Source organism: Odocoileus virginianus, chromosome 22 (genome assembly GCF_023699985.2).
Source record: "Odocoileus virginianus isolate 20LAN1187 ecotype Illinois chromosome 22, Ovbor_1.2, whole genome shotgun sequence".
Lineage (NCBI taxonomy): Eukaryota > Metazoa > Chordata > Mammalia > Artiodactyla > Cervidae > Odocoileus > Odocoileus virginianus.
The window spans coordinates 33,672,504-33,689,398 of record NC_069695.1 but is presented as its reverse complement, the minus strand read 5'-3'; the positions used below and the strand labels follow the sequence as shown (position 1 = coordinate 33,689,398).

At 36.8% G+C, this 16,895-nt stretch overlaps 1 protein-coding gene across 4 annotated transcripts in view; it reads left to right on the top strand.

Moving 5' to 3' along the window:
- Positions 1–16,895, top strand: part of CCDC178 (coiled-coil domain containing 178) — a 395,761-nt gene that overhangs the window by 84,066 nt on the left and 294,800 nt on the right. For all 4 annotated transcript variants that reach the window (XM_070452800.1, XM_070452799.1, XM_070452797.1 and 1 more), the window contains one exon: positions 12,806–12,948. In XM_070452800.1, the coding sequence (XP_070308901.1) occupies positions 12,806–12,948 (143 nt within the window). The remainder of the gene's footprint in view (positions 1–12,805; positions 12,949–16,895) is intronic.

Below are 16,895 nucleotides of genomic sequence, written 5' to 3'. Positions count from 1 at the left end.
CTGGCTTGTGAAGATCTTTTTTGTACAGTTCTTCTGTGTACTCTTGCCACCTCTTCTTAATATCTCCTGCTTTTGATAGGTCCCTACCATTTCTTTCTTTTATTGTGCCCATCTTTGCATGAAATTTGACTGTCTAGATCACAACAAACTGAAAATTCTTCAAGAGATGAGAATACCAGATCACCTTACCTGCCTCCAGAGAAGTCTGCATGCAGGTCAAGAAGCAACTGTTAAAACTGGACATAGAACAATGAACTGGTTCCAATTTGGGAAAGGAATACTTCCAGGCTTTATATTGTCACACTGCTTTTTTAAGATATATGCAGAGGACATCATGCAAATTGCCGGACTGGATGAAGCACAAGCTGGAATCAAGATTGCTGAGAAATATCAATGACCTCACATATGCAGATGACACCACCCTTATGGCAGAAAGGGAAGAGGAACTAAAGAGCCTCTTGATGAACGTGAAAGAGGAAAGTGAAAAAGCTGGCTTAAAACTCAACATTCAAAAAACTAAGATCATGGCATCTGGTCCCATCACTTCATAGGAAATAGATGGGAAACAATGAAAAGAATAATAGACTTTATAATCGTGGGCTCCAAAATCACTGCAGATTGTGACTGCAGCCATGAAATTAAAAGATGATGACTCCTTGAGAGAAAAGCAATGACCATCCTAGGCAACATATTAAAAAGAAGAGATATTACTTTGCTTACAGAGGTCTGTCTACTCAAAGGTATGGTTTTTTCAGCAGTCATGTATGGATGTGAGAGCTGGAGTATAAAAAAAGCTGAGCACCAAAGAGTTGATGCTTTTGAACTGTGGTGTTGGAGAAGACTCTTGAGAGTCCCTTGGGCTGCAAGGAGATCCAAGCAGTCCATCCTAATGGAAATCAGTCCTGAATATCCTTTGGATGGACTGATGCTGAAGCTGAAGCTCCAAGACTTTGGTCATCTGATGCAAAGAACGTACTCATTGGAGAGGCCCTGAACCTGGGAAACATTGAAGGCAGGAGGACAGTTTTGCCTCCTTGTTGGCTCAGATGATAAAGAATCTGCCTGCAGTGTGGGAGACCCAGGTTTGATCTCTAGGTCAGGATCATCACCTAGAGAAGTGCATGGCAACCCATTCCAATATTCTCAAGAATCCCATGGACTGAGTAGCTACTCAGTCCATGGGGCTGCAAAGAGGCAGATGCGTTTGAGCAACTCTCACTCACTCACTCAAGTACAGTTTTATTTCCTTCTCTTCCTAATCTGTATACATTTTACTGTATTGCTTTTAGTAAGGCTTGGACGTTTCTTGGCCAAGATCTCCAGTGACTGAAGTATTAATTGTTCAGTTGTGTCTGACTCTTTGGGACCCCATGTCCTCCAGAATCCTATGTCTGTGGAATTCTCCAGGCAAGAATATTAGAGTGGGTAGCCATTTCCTGCTGCAGGGAATCTTCCTTACTCAGGGATTGAACCCAGGTCTCCTGCATTGCTGACTGTAAGTGGTAATATTTTGCATCATTGTCACAGTCCCAGTTTCAAAGGGAAAACATTAATTTTTTTATATTAAGGAAGATGTTACATCTTAATCAAGATGTTGCTAGATTTGATTTGTTTATTGTTTCCTTAAGGGTTTAAATCTAAGTTCATGAATAAGTAAATGGTATAGTTGTTTAGTAATGTCCTTGTCAGTTTTGTTTTTAAGGGTTTGCTAGATTTAAAGGTAACTTGGGGGTATTTGTCCTTTCTCTACTATCTGGAGGAGTTTGCAAAAGACTCAGATTATTGATGCCATCTAGCTAAAGTTTTCCAGTTTTGTTTTTTGTTTATTTTGGAAAGGTTTTTAATTGCAAATTCAATTTCCTCAATAAGACTCTTTAGATATTCTATTTATTCCTGTGTCCATTTTGGTTATTTCTAGTTTTATAAGATTATGTCCATTTCATCAAAATTTTGTATTTTTTTGGAACAGAGACTTTCTTAGTATCCTTTTGTTTCCTATGTTTTACTGTGCTTAATATTTCAGTTGTGTCTGACTCTTTGCAACCCCATGGACTGTAGCCCACCAGGCCCCTCTGTCTATGGGGATTCTCCAGGTACAAATGCTGGAGTGGGTTGCCATGCCCTCCTCCAGGGGATCTTCCTAACCCAGGGATCAAACCCAGGTCTCCTGCATTGCAGGCAGATTCATAACCATCTGAGCCACCAGGAAAGCCCAAGAATACTGGAGTGGGTAACCTATCCTTCTCCAGGGGTACTTCCCAAAGCAGGAATTGAACTGGAGTCTCCTGCATTGCAGGCAGATTCTTTACCAGCTGAGCTACCAGGGAAGCCCATTTTGTTTCCTATAAGTCTATAGAATATGTTGTTGTTTAGTTGCTCAATAGTGTCTGACTGTTTTGTGACCCCATGGACTTCAGCCCACCAGGCTCCTATGTCCATGGGATTTTCCAGGCAAGAATACTGGAGTGGGATGCCATTTCCTACTCCAGGAAATCTTTCTGAGCCAGGTATTGAACCCATGTCTCCTTCAAGTCTCTTGCATTGCAGGTGGATTCTTTACTACTTAGTCACCAGGGATATGTAGTGATCACCTTTTTCATTCCTGATATTTATTTGTGCCTTCTCTTTTTTTCTCTTAAACATGATATATGTCATCCATCACCATATAGTTAACACATTTTACCCATTTTTGTCCTCCCTTTCTCTCTGTTGTCTGAACCTTCATGTTTGTTTTGGTTTGGTTTGTTCACTTATTTGGATGTTTTTGTTTGTTTTTTATATTCTGCATGTGAGCTAAATCATGAGATATTTGTCTTTTTCCATGTGACATATTTCTGTTAACATAATACCCTCAAAGTCTTCCATGTAGTCACAAATGGCAAGATTTCTTTCTTTTTTTGTGTGATTGTGTAGTATTCTTTCAAACCAGTCAGTCCTAAAGGAAATCAACCCTGAATATTCTTTGGAAGGACTGGTGATAAAATTGAAGTTCCACAGCTTCCTCATCCATTCATCTGCTGATGGGCATCTGGGTTGCTTCCATGTCCTGGCTATTATAAACAGTGCTGCGATGAACATTGGGGTGCACGTGTCTCTTTCAGATCTGGTTTCCTTGGTGTGTATGCCCAGAAGTGGGATTGCTGGGTCATATGGCAGTTCTGTTTCCAGCTTTTTAAGAAATCTCCACAAAAACTACTGTAATGATGTAAAGTAATTAGCCTCCAACTAATAAAAATAAATGGAAAAAAAAAAACTGAAGTTCCAGTACTTTGGCCACCTAATGCAAGGAACCGACTCATTAGAACAGATCCTGATGTTGGGAAAGATTGAGGGCAAGAGGAGAAGGGGGTGACAGAGGATGAGATGGTTAGATGGCATCACTCACTCAGTGGACATGAGTTTGAGCAAACTCAGGGAGATATCCCTTCAGCACAGGGAAGCCTGACGTGCTGCAGTTCAAGTGGTTGCGAAGAGTCAGATATGACTTAACTACTGAACTACAGCAACAGCAACAAGTGTTCATTCTATATACCACATCTCTTTATGCATTCATTCCTTGATGGAAACTTCAGTTGTGTGGCTATTATAAATAGTGATACAGTGAACATAGGGGTGCATATATGTTTTCAAATTAGTGTTTTTGCATTATTTGGGTTAATACCCAAAAGTGGACTAACCAGTCATTTACTAGTCCTCTTCTTAATTTTTTGAGTTGTCTCCCTACTGTTTTCCATAGTGGCTGCACTAATTTACATTCCCACTAACAGTTCACAGGGTTCTCTTTTCTCCACATTCTCTCAACACCTGTTATTTTATCTTTTTTTTTGTATATATAATAACTATCATTATGGTCATGAAGTAAAATCTCATTATGTTTATTTTTTCGTTTCCATAATAATTAGTAATGTTGACCACTTTTTCATGTATGTGCCTATTGGTCAGCTGTGTATCTTCTTTAGAAAAATGTTTACTGCTGTCCACCTGAAACTAATGCAACATTGTAAACCAATTATACTCTAATAAGAATTTATTTTTTTTTCTTTTCTTTTTTTCCATTTATTTTTATTAGTTGGAGGCTAATTACTTTACAACATTGCAGTGGTTTTTGTCATACCTTGAAATGAATTAGCCATGGATTTACATGTATTCCCCATGCCGGTCCCCCCCTCCCACCTCCCTCTCCACCCGATCCCTCTGGGTCTTTCCAGTGCACCAGGCCCGAGCACTTGTCTCATGCATCCAACCTGGGCTGGTGATCTGTTTCACCCTAGATAATATACATGTTTCGATGCTGTTCTCTTGAAACATCCCACCCTCGCCTTCTCCCACAGAGTCCAAAAGTCTGTTCTATATATCTGAGTCTCTTTTTCTGTTTTGCATGTAGGGTTATTGTTACCATCTTAATAAATTCCATATATATGTGTTAGTATACTGTAATGGTCTTTATCTTTCTGGCTTACTTCATCCTGTATAATGGGCTCCAGTTTCATCCATCTCATTAGAACTGATTCAAATGAATTCTTTTTAATGGCTGAGTAATATTCCATGATGTATATGTACCACAGCTCCCTCATCCATTCATCTGCTGATGGGCATTTAGGTTGCTTCCATGTCCTGGCTATTATAAACAGTGCTGTGATGAACATTGGGGTGCACGTGTCTCTTTCAGATCTGGTTTCCTCGGTGTGTATGCCCAGAAGTGGGATTGCTGGGTCATATGGCAGTTCTATTTCCAGCTTTTTAAGAAATCTCCACACTGTTTTCCATAGCGGCTGTACTAATTTGCATTCCCACCAACAGTGTAAGAGGATTCCCTTTTCTCCACACCCTCTCCAGCATTTATTGCTTGTAGACTTTTGGATAGCAGCCATCCTGACTGGCGTGTAATGGTACCTCATTGTGGTTTTGATTTGCATTTCTCTGATAATGAGTGATGTTGAGCATCTTTTCATGTGTTTTTTTGCCATCTGTATGTCTTCCTTGGAGAAATGTCTGTTTAGTTCTTTGGCCCATTTTTCGATTGGGTCATTTATTTTTCTGGAGTTGAGCTGGAGGAGTTGCTTGTATATTTTTGAGATTAATCCTTTGTCTGTTGCTTCGTTTGCTATTATTTTCTCCCAATCTGAGGGCTGTCTTTTCACCTTGCTTATAGTTTCCTTTGTGGTGCAAAAGCTTTTAAGTTTCATTAGGTCCCATTTGTTTAGTTTTGCTTTTGTTTCCAATATTCTGGGATGTGGGTCATAGAGGATCCTGCTGTGATTTATGTCAGAGAAGTGTTTTCCCTATGTTCTCCTCTAGGACTTTTATAGTTTCTGGTCTTACATTTAGATCCTTAATCCATTTTGAGTTTATTTTTGTGTATGGTGTTAGAAAGTGTTCTAGTTTCATTCTTTTACAAGTGGTTGACCAGTTTTCCCAGCACCACTTGTTAAAGAGGTTGTCTTTTTTCCATTGTATATCCTTGCCTCCTTTGTTGAAGATGAGGTGTCCATAGGTTCGTGGATTTATATCTGGGCTTTCTATTCTGTTCCATTGATCTATATTTCTGTCTTTGTGCCAGTACCATACTGTCTTGATGACTGTGGCTTTGTAGTAGAGCCTGAAGTCAGGCAGGTTGATTCCTCCAGTTCCATTCTTCTTTCTCAAGATTACTTTGGCTATTCGAGGTTTTTTGTATTTCCATACAAATTGTGAAATTATTTGTTCTAGTTCTGTGAAAAATAGCGTTGGTAGCTTGATAGGGATTGCATTGAATCTATAGATTGCTTTGGGTAGTATAGCCATTTTGATAATATTGCTTCTTCCAATCCATGAACACGGTGTATTTCTCCATCTGTTTGTGTCCTCTTTGATTTCTTTCATCAGTGTTTTATGGTTTTCTATGTATAGGTCTTTTGTTTCTTTAGGTAGATATACTCCTAAGTATTTTATTCTTTTTGTTGCAATGGTGAATGGTATCGTTTCCTTAATTTCTCTTTCTGTTTTCTCATTGTTAGTGTATAGGAATGCAAGAGGCTTCTGTGTGTTAATTTTATATCCTGCAACTTTACTGTATTCGTTGATTAGCTCTAGTAATTTTCTGGTAGAGTCTTTAGGGTTTCCTATGTAGAGGATCATGTCATCTGCAAACAGAGTTTCACTTCTTCTTTTCCTATCTGGATTCCTTTTACTTCTTTTTATACCCTGATGGCTATGGCCAACACTTCCAAAACTATGTTGAATAGTAGTGGTGAGAGTGGGCACCCTTGTTTTGTTCCTGATTTCAGGGGAAATGCTTTCAATTTTTCACCATTGAGGGTGATGCTTGCTGTGGGTTTGTCATATATAGCTTTTATTATGTTGAGGTATGTTCCTTCTATTCCTGCTTTCTGGAGAATTTTAATCATAAATGGATGTTGAATTTTGTCAAAGGCTTTTTCTGCATCTATTGAGATAATCATATGGTTTTTATCTTTCAATTTGTTAATGTGGTGTATTACATTGATTGATTTGCGGATATTAAAGAATCCTTGCATTCCTGGGATAAAGCCCACTTGGTCATGGTGTATGATTTTTTTTAATATGTTGTTGGATTCTGTTTGCTAGAATTTTGTTAAGGATTTTTGCCTCTATGTTCATCAGTGATACTGGCCTGTAGTTTTCTTTTTTTGTGGCATCTTTGTCTGCTTTTGGAATTAGGGTGATGGTGGCCTCATAGAATGAGTTTAGAAGTTTACCTTCTTCTGCAATTTTCTGGAATAGTTTGAGTAAGATAGGTGTCAGCTCTTCTCTGAATTTTTGGTAGAATTTGGCTGTGAAGCCACCTGGCCCTGGGCTTTTGTTTGCTGGAAGATTTCTGGCTACAGTTTTGATTTCCGTGCTTGTGATGGGTCTGTTAAGATCTTCTATTTCTTCCTGGTTCAGTTTTGGAAAGTTATACTTTTCTAAGAATTTGTCCATTTCTTCCAAGTTGTCCATTTTATTGGCATAGAGCTGCTGGTAGTAGTCTCTTATGATCCTTTGTATTTCAGTGTTGTCTGTTGTGATCTCTCCATTTTCATTTCTAATTTTGTTAATTTGATTCTTCTCCCTTTGTTTCTTAATGAGTCTTGCTAATCGTTTGTCAATTTTGTTTATTTTTTCAAAATACCAGCTTTTAGCTTTGTTGATTTTTGCTATGGTCTCTTTAGTTTCTTTTGCATTTATTTCTGCCCTAATTTTTAAGATTTCTTTCTTTCTACTAACCCTGGGGTTCTTAATTTCTTCCCTCTCTGGTTGCTTTAGGTGTAGAGTTAAGTTATTTATTTGACTTTTTTCTTGTTTCTTGAGGTAGGCCTGTAATGCTATGAATCTTCCCCTTCGCACTGCTTTTACAGTGTCCCATAGGTTTTGGGTCGTTATGTTTTCATTTTCATTCATTTCTATGCATATTTTGATTTCTTTTTTGATTTCTTCTATGATTTGTTGGTTATTCAGAAGCGTGTTGTTTAGCCTCCATATGTTTGAATTTTTAATAATTTTTTTTCCTGTAATTGAGATCTAATCTTACTGCACTGTGGTCAGAAAAGATGACTGGAATTATTTCAATTTTTTTTAATTTACCAAGACTAGGTTTATGGCCCAGGATGTGATCTATTCTGGCGAAGGTTCTGTGTGCACTTGAGAAAAAGGTGAACTAGATTGTTTTGGGGTGAAACGTCCTATAGATGTCAATTAGGTCTAACTGGTCCATTGTGTCCTTTAAAGTTTGTGTTTCCTTGTTCATTTTCTGTTTAGTTGATCTATCCATAGTTGTGAGTGGGATATTAAAGTCTCCTACTATTATTATGTTACTATTAATTTCCTCATTCATACTTGTTAGCGTTTGCCTTACATATTGCGGTGCTTGTATGTTGGGTGCATATATATTTATAATTGTTATATCTTCTTCTTGGATTGATCCTTTGATCATTATGTAGTGTCCATCTTTGTCTCTTTTCACAGCCTTTATTTGAAAGTCTATTTTATCTGATATGAGTATTGCGACTCCTGCTTTCTTTTGGTCTCCGTTTGCGTGGAATATTTTTTTCCAGCCCTTCATTTTTAGTCTGTATGTGTCCCTTGTTTTGAGGTGGGTCTCTTGTAGACAGCATATATAGGGGTCTTTCTTTTGTATCCATTCAGCCAGCCTTTGTCTTTTGGTTGGGGCATTCAACCCATTTACATTTAAGGTAATTATTGATAGGTATGGTCCCGTTGCCATTTACTTTGTTGTTTAGGGTTCACGTTTATACCACCTTTCTATGTTTTCTGTCTAGAGAAGATCCTTTAGTATTTGTTGAAGAGCTGGTTTGGTGGTGCTGAATTCTCTCAGCTTTTGCTTGTCTGTAAAGCTTTTGAGTTCTCCTTCATATCTGAATGAGATCCTTGCTGGGTAGAGTAATCTAGGTTGTAGGTTATTCTCTTTCATTACTTTAAGTATGTCCTGCCATTCCCTTCTGACCTGAAGTGTTTCTATTGATAGATCAGCTGTTAGCCTTATGGGAATCCCTTTGTGTGTTATTTGTTGTTTCTCCCTTGCTGCTTTTAATATTTGTTCTCTGTGTTTGATCTTTGTTAATTTGATTAATATGTGTCTTGGGGTGTTTCACCTTGGGTTTATCCTGTTTGGGACTCTCTCGGTTTCTTGGACTTGGTTGGCTATTTCCTTCCCCATTTTAGGGAAGTTTTCAGCTGTTATCTCCTCGAGTATTTTCTCATGGCCTTTCTTTTTGTCTTCTTCTTCTGGGACTCCTATGATTCGAATGTTGGGGCGTTTCACATTGTCCCAGAGGTCCCTGAGGTTGTCCACATTTCTTTTGATTCTTTTTTCTTTTTTCCTCTCTGCTTCATTTATTTCCACCATTTTATCTTCTAACTCACTTATCCTATCTTCTGTCTCTGTTATTCTACTCATGGTTCCCTCCAGAGTGTTTTTGATCTCATTTATTTCATTATTAATTTTTAATTGACTTTTTTTTATTTCTTCTAGGTCCTTGTTAAACATTTCTTGCATCTTCTCAATCTTTGTCTCCAGGCTATTTATTTGTAACTCCATTTTGTTTTCAAGATTTTGGATCATTTTTATTATCATTATTCTAAATTCTTTTTCAGGTAGATTCCCTATTTCCTCCTCTTTTGCTTGACTTGGTGGGCTTTTTTTCATGTTCCTTTACCTGTTGGGTATTTCTCTGCCTTTTCATCATGTTTAGATTGCTGTGTCTGGAGTGGGCTTTCTGTATTCTTGTGGTCTGTGGTTCCTTTTTATTGTGGAGGTTTCACCCAGTGGGTGGGGTTGGACGATTGGTTTGTCAAGGTTTCCTGGTTGGGGAAGCTTGTATCAGCATTCTGGTGCATGGAATTGGATTTCTTCTCTCTGGAGTGCAATGGAGTGTCCAGTAATGAGTTTTGCAATGAGTCTATGTGTTAGGTATGACTTTGGACAGCCTGTATGTTGACACTCAGGTCTGTGTTCCTGCGTTGCTAAAGAATTTGCGTGGTAGGTCTTGTACTGGAGCTTATTGGCTCTTGGGTCGTGGTTGGTTTTGGTGTAGGTATGGAGGTTTTTGGATGGTCTCTTATTCCTTAATGTTCCGTGTAGTCAGGAGTTTTCTGGTTTTCTCAGGTTTTGGGCTGAAGTCTCCTGCCTCTGGATTTCAGTTTTATTCTTCCAATAGTCTCAAGACTTCTCCAACTATACAGCACTGATAATAAAACTTCTAGGTCAATGGTGAAAAGATTCTCCACCGTGAGAGACAACCAGAGAGGTTCACAGAGTTACATGAAGAATAGGAGAGGGAGGAAGGAGATAGAGGTGAGCAGGAGGAGAAAAAGGGGACTCAAGAGGAGAGAGACAGATCTACGCAGTTATCTGTTCCCAAAGTGTTCTCCGTAGCCCAGACACCCACAAAGATTCACAGAATTGGATTGGGAAGAGAAGGGGAAAGGAGGAAATAGAGGTGTTCTGAGGTAGAAAACAGAGAGTCAAAAGTGGGAGAGTAATCACCACACTCCTGAATAGAAATGGAAACTGAATATTGGATTCTTAAATGTCCAAAATTTATATCACATACTGAAAAACAAAGATTAAAAATCTAGTGTAGAAGTTAGACTCTTTGAAATACAATATTTAAAAACAAAAACAAAAACACACAAAAAATTTAGAAATGTATATGAAGTTCGGTTTAAAAATAGGGTTTCTCTCTCTCTCTCTTTTTTTTTGGCAAGGTTATAGTGAAATGAAAATGAAAATTAAGGAATAATAGAGGAGTATTAGAGGACTTTAAAAGGAAATAGGAGAGAAAAACAAGAAAAATAAAAAAAAATAAAAAAATTTTTTTTTCCCTAATTAAAAAAATTGTAAAAATATATGAAAATGAAAGTTGAGGAGTAATGGGGGAGTAATAGGGAATTTTAAAAGAAAATAAAAGAGAAAAAATAGAAAATAGGAAAGAAAAAAAATTTTTTTTCAAATTAAAAAAAATATACATATATATCTAGGAATTTCTCTGGAGTTGTTGCAGTCAGTGTAAAAAGAATGTAAAAAAGAATGTAACAAGATGACAGGACCCCCCAAAGAAGTCTATTCAGCCCCTTTGCCCATTTTTAAAAAATATGGTTGATTTACAATGTTGTATTAATTTCTGCTATACATCAAAATGATTCAGTTAACATGTACATACATATATATTCTTTTTTATTCTTTTTTATTCTTTTCCATTATAGCTTATCACAGGATATTGAATGTAGTTCCTTGTGCTATACAGTAGGACTTGTTGTTTATCCCCTTTGCCCATTTTTAAATTGAGTTGTTTGGTTTTTTTGTTATTGAGATGTATGAGTTCTTTATATACTTGGATATTAACCTCATATTGAATATATGATTTGCAAATACCTTCTCCCATTGGGTAGGTTGTCTCTTTGTTTTGTTGATGGTTTCCTTTGCTGTACAGATTATGTGGTTATGTATACATGAACTTTAAACATGTCCACAGATGAATTATAGTTGAATACAAAGGTAAAATTTTAAATCCATACTTTCCTATATACCAGAAACAAATCTGAAAGAAAAGTTTATTTAAAAATAGCATTCATTAGAAGATAAAATATAAAATATCTAGAATAAATGTAACAAATGACATGCACAGCCTCTATTAAGAAAACTATGAATATTTCTGAGAGAATTTGAGAAGTGCTATAACTCCAATACTTTGGCCACCTCATGTGAAGAGTTGACTCATTGGAAAAGACCCTGATGCTGGGAGGGATTGGGGGCAGGAGGAGAAGGGATGACAGAGGATGAGATGGCTGGATGGCATCACCAACTCAATGGGCATGAGTTTGAGTAAAATCCGGTAGTTTGTGATGGACAGGGAGGCCTGGCGTGCTGCGATTCACGGGGTTGCAAAGAGTCAGACACGACTGAGCGACTGAACTGACTGACTGAACTGATATCGATAAATGATGTTAATGGCTTAAAAGGCTAAATTTTGTAACATTCTTTCCAAAATGCTCTGTAAATTGAGTGCAGTCACAAAATCTCAACAGTTCTCTTTGTGGAGGTTGACAAGCTAATTCTAAACTGTATGTGATGCAAGCATACAGTGGAATATAATTCAGCCTTAAAAAAAGGAAGGAAAACTGCCATATGTGACAACATGGATGAACCTGGAGAGCATCATTATGCTAAGTACTAAAGAGGTCACAGACGAATACTGGGTGATTCCACTTGTATAAGATGTCTATAATAGTTATCTTCGTAGAAGCAGAGATGTTGATTGGTAGGGACTTGAGGGGAAATGGAGAGCTGTTTTTCAATGGGTGTGAAGATTTAGTTATGCAAGATGAATAAGTTCTAGAGATCTGCTGTACATCATAATGCCTACAGTTTACTGTATTGTACACTTTGTTGTTAGACTCTGTGCCACCATGGACTGTAGCCTACCAGGCTCCTCTATATGAGATTTCCCAGGCAGGAATACTGGAGTGGGTTGCCATTTCCTTCTCCAGGGGATCTTGTACACTTAAAAATTTGTTAAAAGATAGATAATCATATTAAATGTTCCTATCACAATAATACTGATACAATGAAATAAAACTGATATTAATGAAGATTGTTGCTTTATTTAGGAGGGTACTGCTTTGTGTTGATCCACCACTTGGCCCCTAGTGAAAGGACTGCTCACTACCTAGTCCTTCTACTCCTCACCCTCTAGCTTTCCAACAGGACATTCTGAACAGTTGTTCCTTCCAACCATGACAACTACAACCACCCTTTCCCTTTAGTTTGACAGAGAAGGGAGAGCTAGAGAGGAAAGGGAGATGGTTTATGATGTCTAATAATTAATGAAAACAATAAAAATGGAATATTTTTGGATCCTTGCATGAAGATAATAATGGTTATTTATGAGTGAGAAGATTATAAGTGATTTTTTCAGTTTTCAATTCTTCATTGGTGGTGTTTGATTTTTCTACAGTAAAGTATTTGACCAACAAGAGCAAATACAAAGTCTTAGTTTTTGTAGGTGAAAAGATAATGATTTTATTTTGGTCATATTAACTGGGATAGTGAAGTTATTTTCTTCAGTAACTTTTGTACATCGCTAGTATTGATGTCTCTCAGGGCATATAAGAAATCTGAAACTCTGCTGTGCTAAACAATAGACTAAATAGGGAACAAAAATCAATATAAAGAATGTTTATAATCTACACCAGAACTACTATAAAACCTTTCTCTGATCTTTCTGTGATCTGATTATTTTAATTAGCCATTAAGTGTGTATATTAGCATACATATTTTTATTTCTAGGTAATGGAAATATACAAACAACTTCATGGAGAACTTCTAGAAACCATAGACAATCTTGAAAAAGCCAAACTCAGAGTTAAACAAAACAGAATAGAAATGGAAAGGGATATTCGTGATGATGAAATAAGTAAGGTTGCCTACAAGTAAGTATTTTCCACAAGTGTTTTTTATAGCATTTAAAACTTGGACTTCCCTGGTGGCTCAGATGGTAAAGTCGCTGCCTGCAATGTGGGAGACCCAGGTTCAATCCCTGGGTCAGGAAGATCCCCTGGAGAAGGAAATGGAAACCCACTCCAGTACTCTTGCCTGGAAAATTCCGTGGACTTAGTAGCCTGGTAGGCTACAGTCCATGGGGTCGCAAAGAGTCAGATATGACTGAGCAGCTTCACTAGCATTTAAAAAGAAAACATTAATTAAAAATGTGATATATATTCCTGTATAAGAAATTCCGATAAAGAGAAAGGAAATTAAATTTCCACATCTATCTTATTACCAAGTTAATATATAAATTAGAATATATGTCTTTTACCTATGTTAAACTACTTGGTAATGAATCCCTAAAGCAGTATTTTTCTCTGTCATTTTAAAACTCTTCATACATATTGCCAAATGGCCTATGGATAAGCTATAATAATATATATCCCTGCTAACAGTGGAAAAGAGTTACTATTTGAAAAAATATTCCAGAATGGGATAGTATAAGAACAAATCATATAGACTTGTGTTAATTATAAACATAGTATATCATTAATTAACTCATATTTATTTGCTTTCTAATACCCTGGAATATTTTAAATGCATATAGATTAATTACATTTTGTGTAATTTGATGTATTTGAATTTTATGACATCCATCTAGTTCTTAGTTTGGTTTTAAATTATTTATGTTTCTGTGTGATATAAAAATCTATTTATTCAAACTTATCAATCATTTAGTATAGAAAAAGTCACATTCATTATGGAGCTAGAGTCAAATAAATGTAAGTAAAATGAAGAACAAAAATTTATACATTATCCTGTGATCTGGATAACATGCACTTATTAAGATGTTTATATTTTCACATCTGATGTCTATTTCAAAATAAACAAAATAGTGCTTACTTGTGTATATTTTGCTATTTTGTTCATTGTTTTGGGGATTGTTTTTATAGATTTTTTTTTTCCCTTTAATCTTATCTGTTCTCTTGTAATTGATGACTATTTTTAGTGTTATGTTTGGATTTCTTTTTTCTTTTTTATTAAATTTTGGTTTGTGGTTTCCCTGAGGTTTTTCTGTAGCCATCTATATTTTTATACTTGACTGCTATAAGTTGCTGATCCCTTACTTTCAAATGCATGTAAAGAAATCTGTATATGTACGCTCCCACCTCACAGTTACTGTTTTTGGTATTATATTTTCCATCTAATTATTTTGTATGTTCCTTAGCTGTTGATTGTGAATGTATTTTGTTGTATTGCTTTTTGTCTTTTAACATTTCTCATAACTTGTGTGTAGATAATTTCTACCTTTACCGTATGATTGCCTTTATCTATTCCGTTTTTCATTTTGTAATTTTTATGTCTTTAATTGTGGCCTCTTCTTTTTTGCTTAGAAAAGTTACTTTAACATTTCTTTCAAGGCTGGCTTGTGATACTGAAGGCTTTCAGGCTTGGTTTTCTATCTGTTCATCAAATCTGAATGAGAGCCTTGCTCAGTAGTTTTGACTGTAGTTTTTTCTTTCATCACTTTAAATATATCATGCCACTACTTCTGGCCTGTGATGTTTTTATTGAAAAATCACCTGATAGCGTTATGGAAGTTCCCTTATATGTTATTTGTTACTTCTCCCTTGTTGCTTTTTAATATTTTCTCTTTATGGGCTTCCTAGATGGGTCAGTGGTAAAGAATTCCTCTGACAATGCAGGAGGCATGGGATCGATTTCTGGATTGGGAAAATCTCCTAAAGAAGGAAATGACAACATACTCAAGTATTCTTGCCTGTGAAAATCTCATGGACAGAGGAGCCTGGAGAACTATAGCCCATGGTGTCATGAAAGAATTGGACATAACTTAGTGATTAAATAACAACTTTATCTTTAATTTTTACAGCTTTAATTACAATGTGTCTTGGTGTGTTTCTTTTTGAGTTAATCCTGTTTGGTATTCTCTTTGATTCCTGGAGTTAGTTGTCTATTTCATTTTTCATGGTTGGGAGGTTTTAGCTATTTTGTATTCAAATATGTTCTCAGTACTTTTCTCTTTTCTCCTTCCAGAACCCCTATAATGTGAATATTAGTGCACTAGGTATTGTTTCAGAGGTCTCTAAAATTGTTCTCATTTCTTCTCATTCTTTTTTTTTTCCTGTTCCACACCAGTAATTTCCACTCCTTTGTCTTCTAGCTCACTGACCCACTCCTCTGTATAATTTAAACATTATTGATTCATTCTGGTATATCTTGCATTTCCACTTATGTATTCTTCAGCTCAGTTTGGTTGTGCTTTAGATTTTCTAATTCTCTTTTCAAAACTTACAACTTCTTGCTCTCTATATCCATTCTTCTTCCAAGTTTTTTAACCATCTTTACAGTCACTACTTTTAACTCCTCAGATAGATTGCCTAGCTCCACTTCACTTAGTTCTTTTTTTTTTTCATTTATTTTTATTAGTTGGAGGCTAATTACTTTACAACATTGCAGTGGTTTTTGTCATACCTTGAAATGAATTAGCCATGGATTTACATGTATTCCCCATGCCGGTCCCCCCCTCCCACCTCCCTCTCCACCCGATCCCTCTGGGTCTTTCCAGTGCACCAGGCCCGAGCACTTGTCTCATGCATCCAACCTGGGCTGGTGATCTGTTTCACCCTAGATAATATACATGTTTCGATGCTGTTCTCTTGAAACATCCCACCCTCGCCTTCTCCCACAGAGTCCAAAAGTCTGTTCTATATATCTGAGTCTCTTTTTCTGTTTTGCATGTAGGGTTATTGTTACCATCTTAATAAATTCCATATATATGTGTTAGTATACTGTAATGGTCTTTATCTTTCTGGCTTACTTCATCCTGTATAATGGGCTCCAGTTTCATCCATCTCATTAGAACTGATTCAAATGAATTCTTTTTAATGGCTGAGTAATATTCCATGATGTATATGTACCACAGCTCCCTCATCCATTCATCTGCTGATGGGCATTTAGGTTGCTTCCATGTCCTGGCTATTATAAACAGTGCTGCGATGAACATTGGGGTGCACGTGTCTCTTTCAGATCTGGTTTCCTCGGTGTGTATGCCCAGAAGTGGGATTGCTGGGTCATATGGCAGTTCTATTTCCAGCTTTTTAAGAAATCTCCACACTGTTTTCCATAGCGGCTGTACTAATTTGCATTCCCACCAACAGTGTAAGAGGGTTCCCTTTTCTCCACACCCTCTCCAGCATTTATTGCTTGTAGACTTTTGGATAGCAGCCATCCTGACTGGCGTGTAATGGTACCTCATTGTGGTTTTGATTTGCATTTCTCTGATAATGAGTGATGTTGAGCATCTTTTCATGTGTTTTTTTGCCATCTGTATGTCTTCCTTGGAGAAATGTCTGTTTAGTTCTTTGGCCCATTTTTCGATTGGGTCATTTATTTTTCTGGAGTTGAGCTGGAGGAGTTGCTTGTATATTTTTGAGATTAATCCTTTGTCTGTTGCTTCGTTTGCTATTATTTTCTCCCAATCTGAGGGCTGTCTTTTCACCTTGCTTATAGTTTCCTTTGTGGTGCAAAAGCTTTTAAGTTTCATTAGGTCCCATTTGTTTAGTTTTGCTTTTGTTTCCAATATTCTGGGATGTGGGTCATAGAGGATCCTGCTGTGATTTATGTCAGAGAGTGTTTTCCCTATGTTCTCCTCTAGGACTTTTATAGTTTCTGGTCTTACATTTAGATCCTTAATCCATTTTGAGTTTATTTTTGTGTATGGTGTTAGAAAGTGTTCTAGTTTCATTCTTTTACAAGTGGTTGACCAGTTTTCCCAGCACCACTTGTTAAAGAGGTTGTCTTTTTTCCATTGTATATCCTTGCCTCCTTTGTTGAAGATGAGGTGTCCATAGGTTCGTGGATTTATATTTGG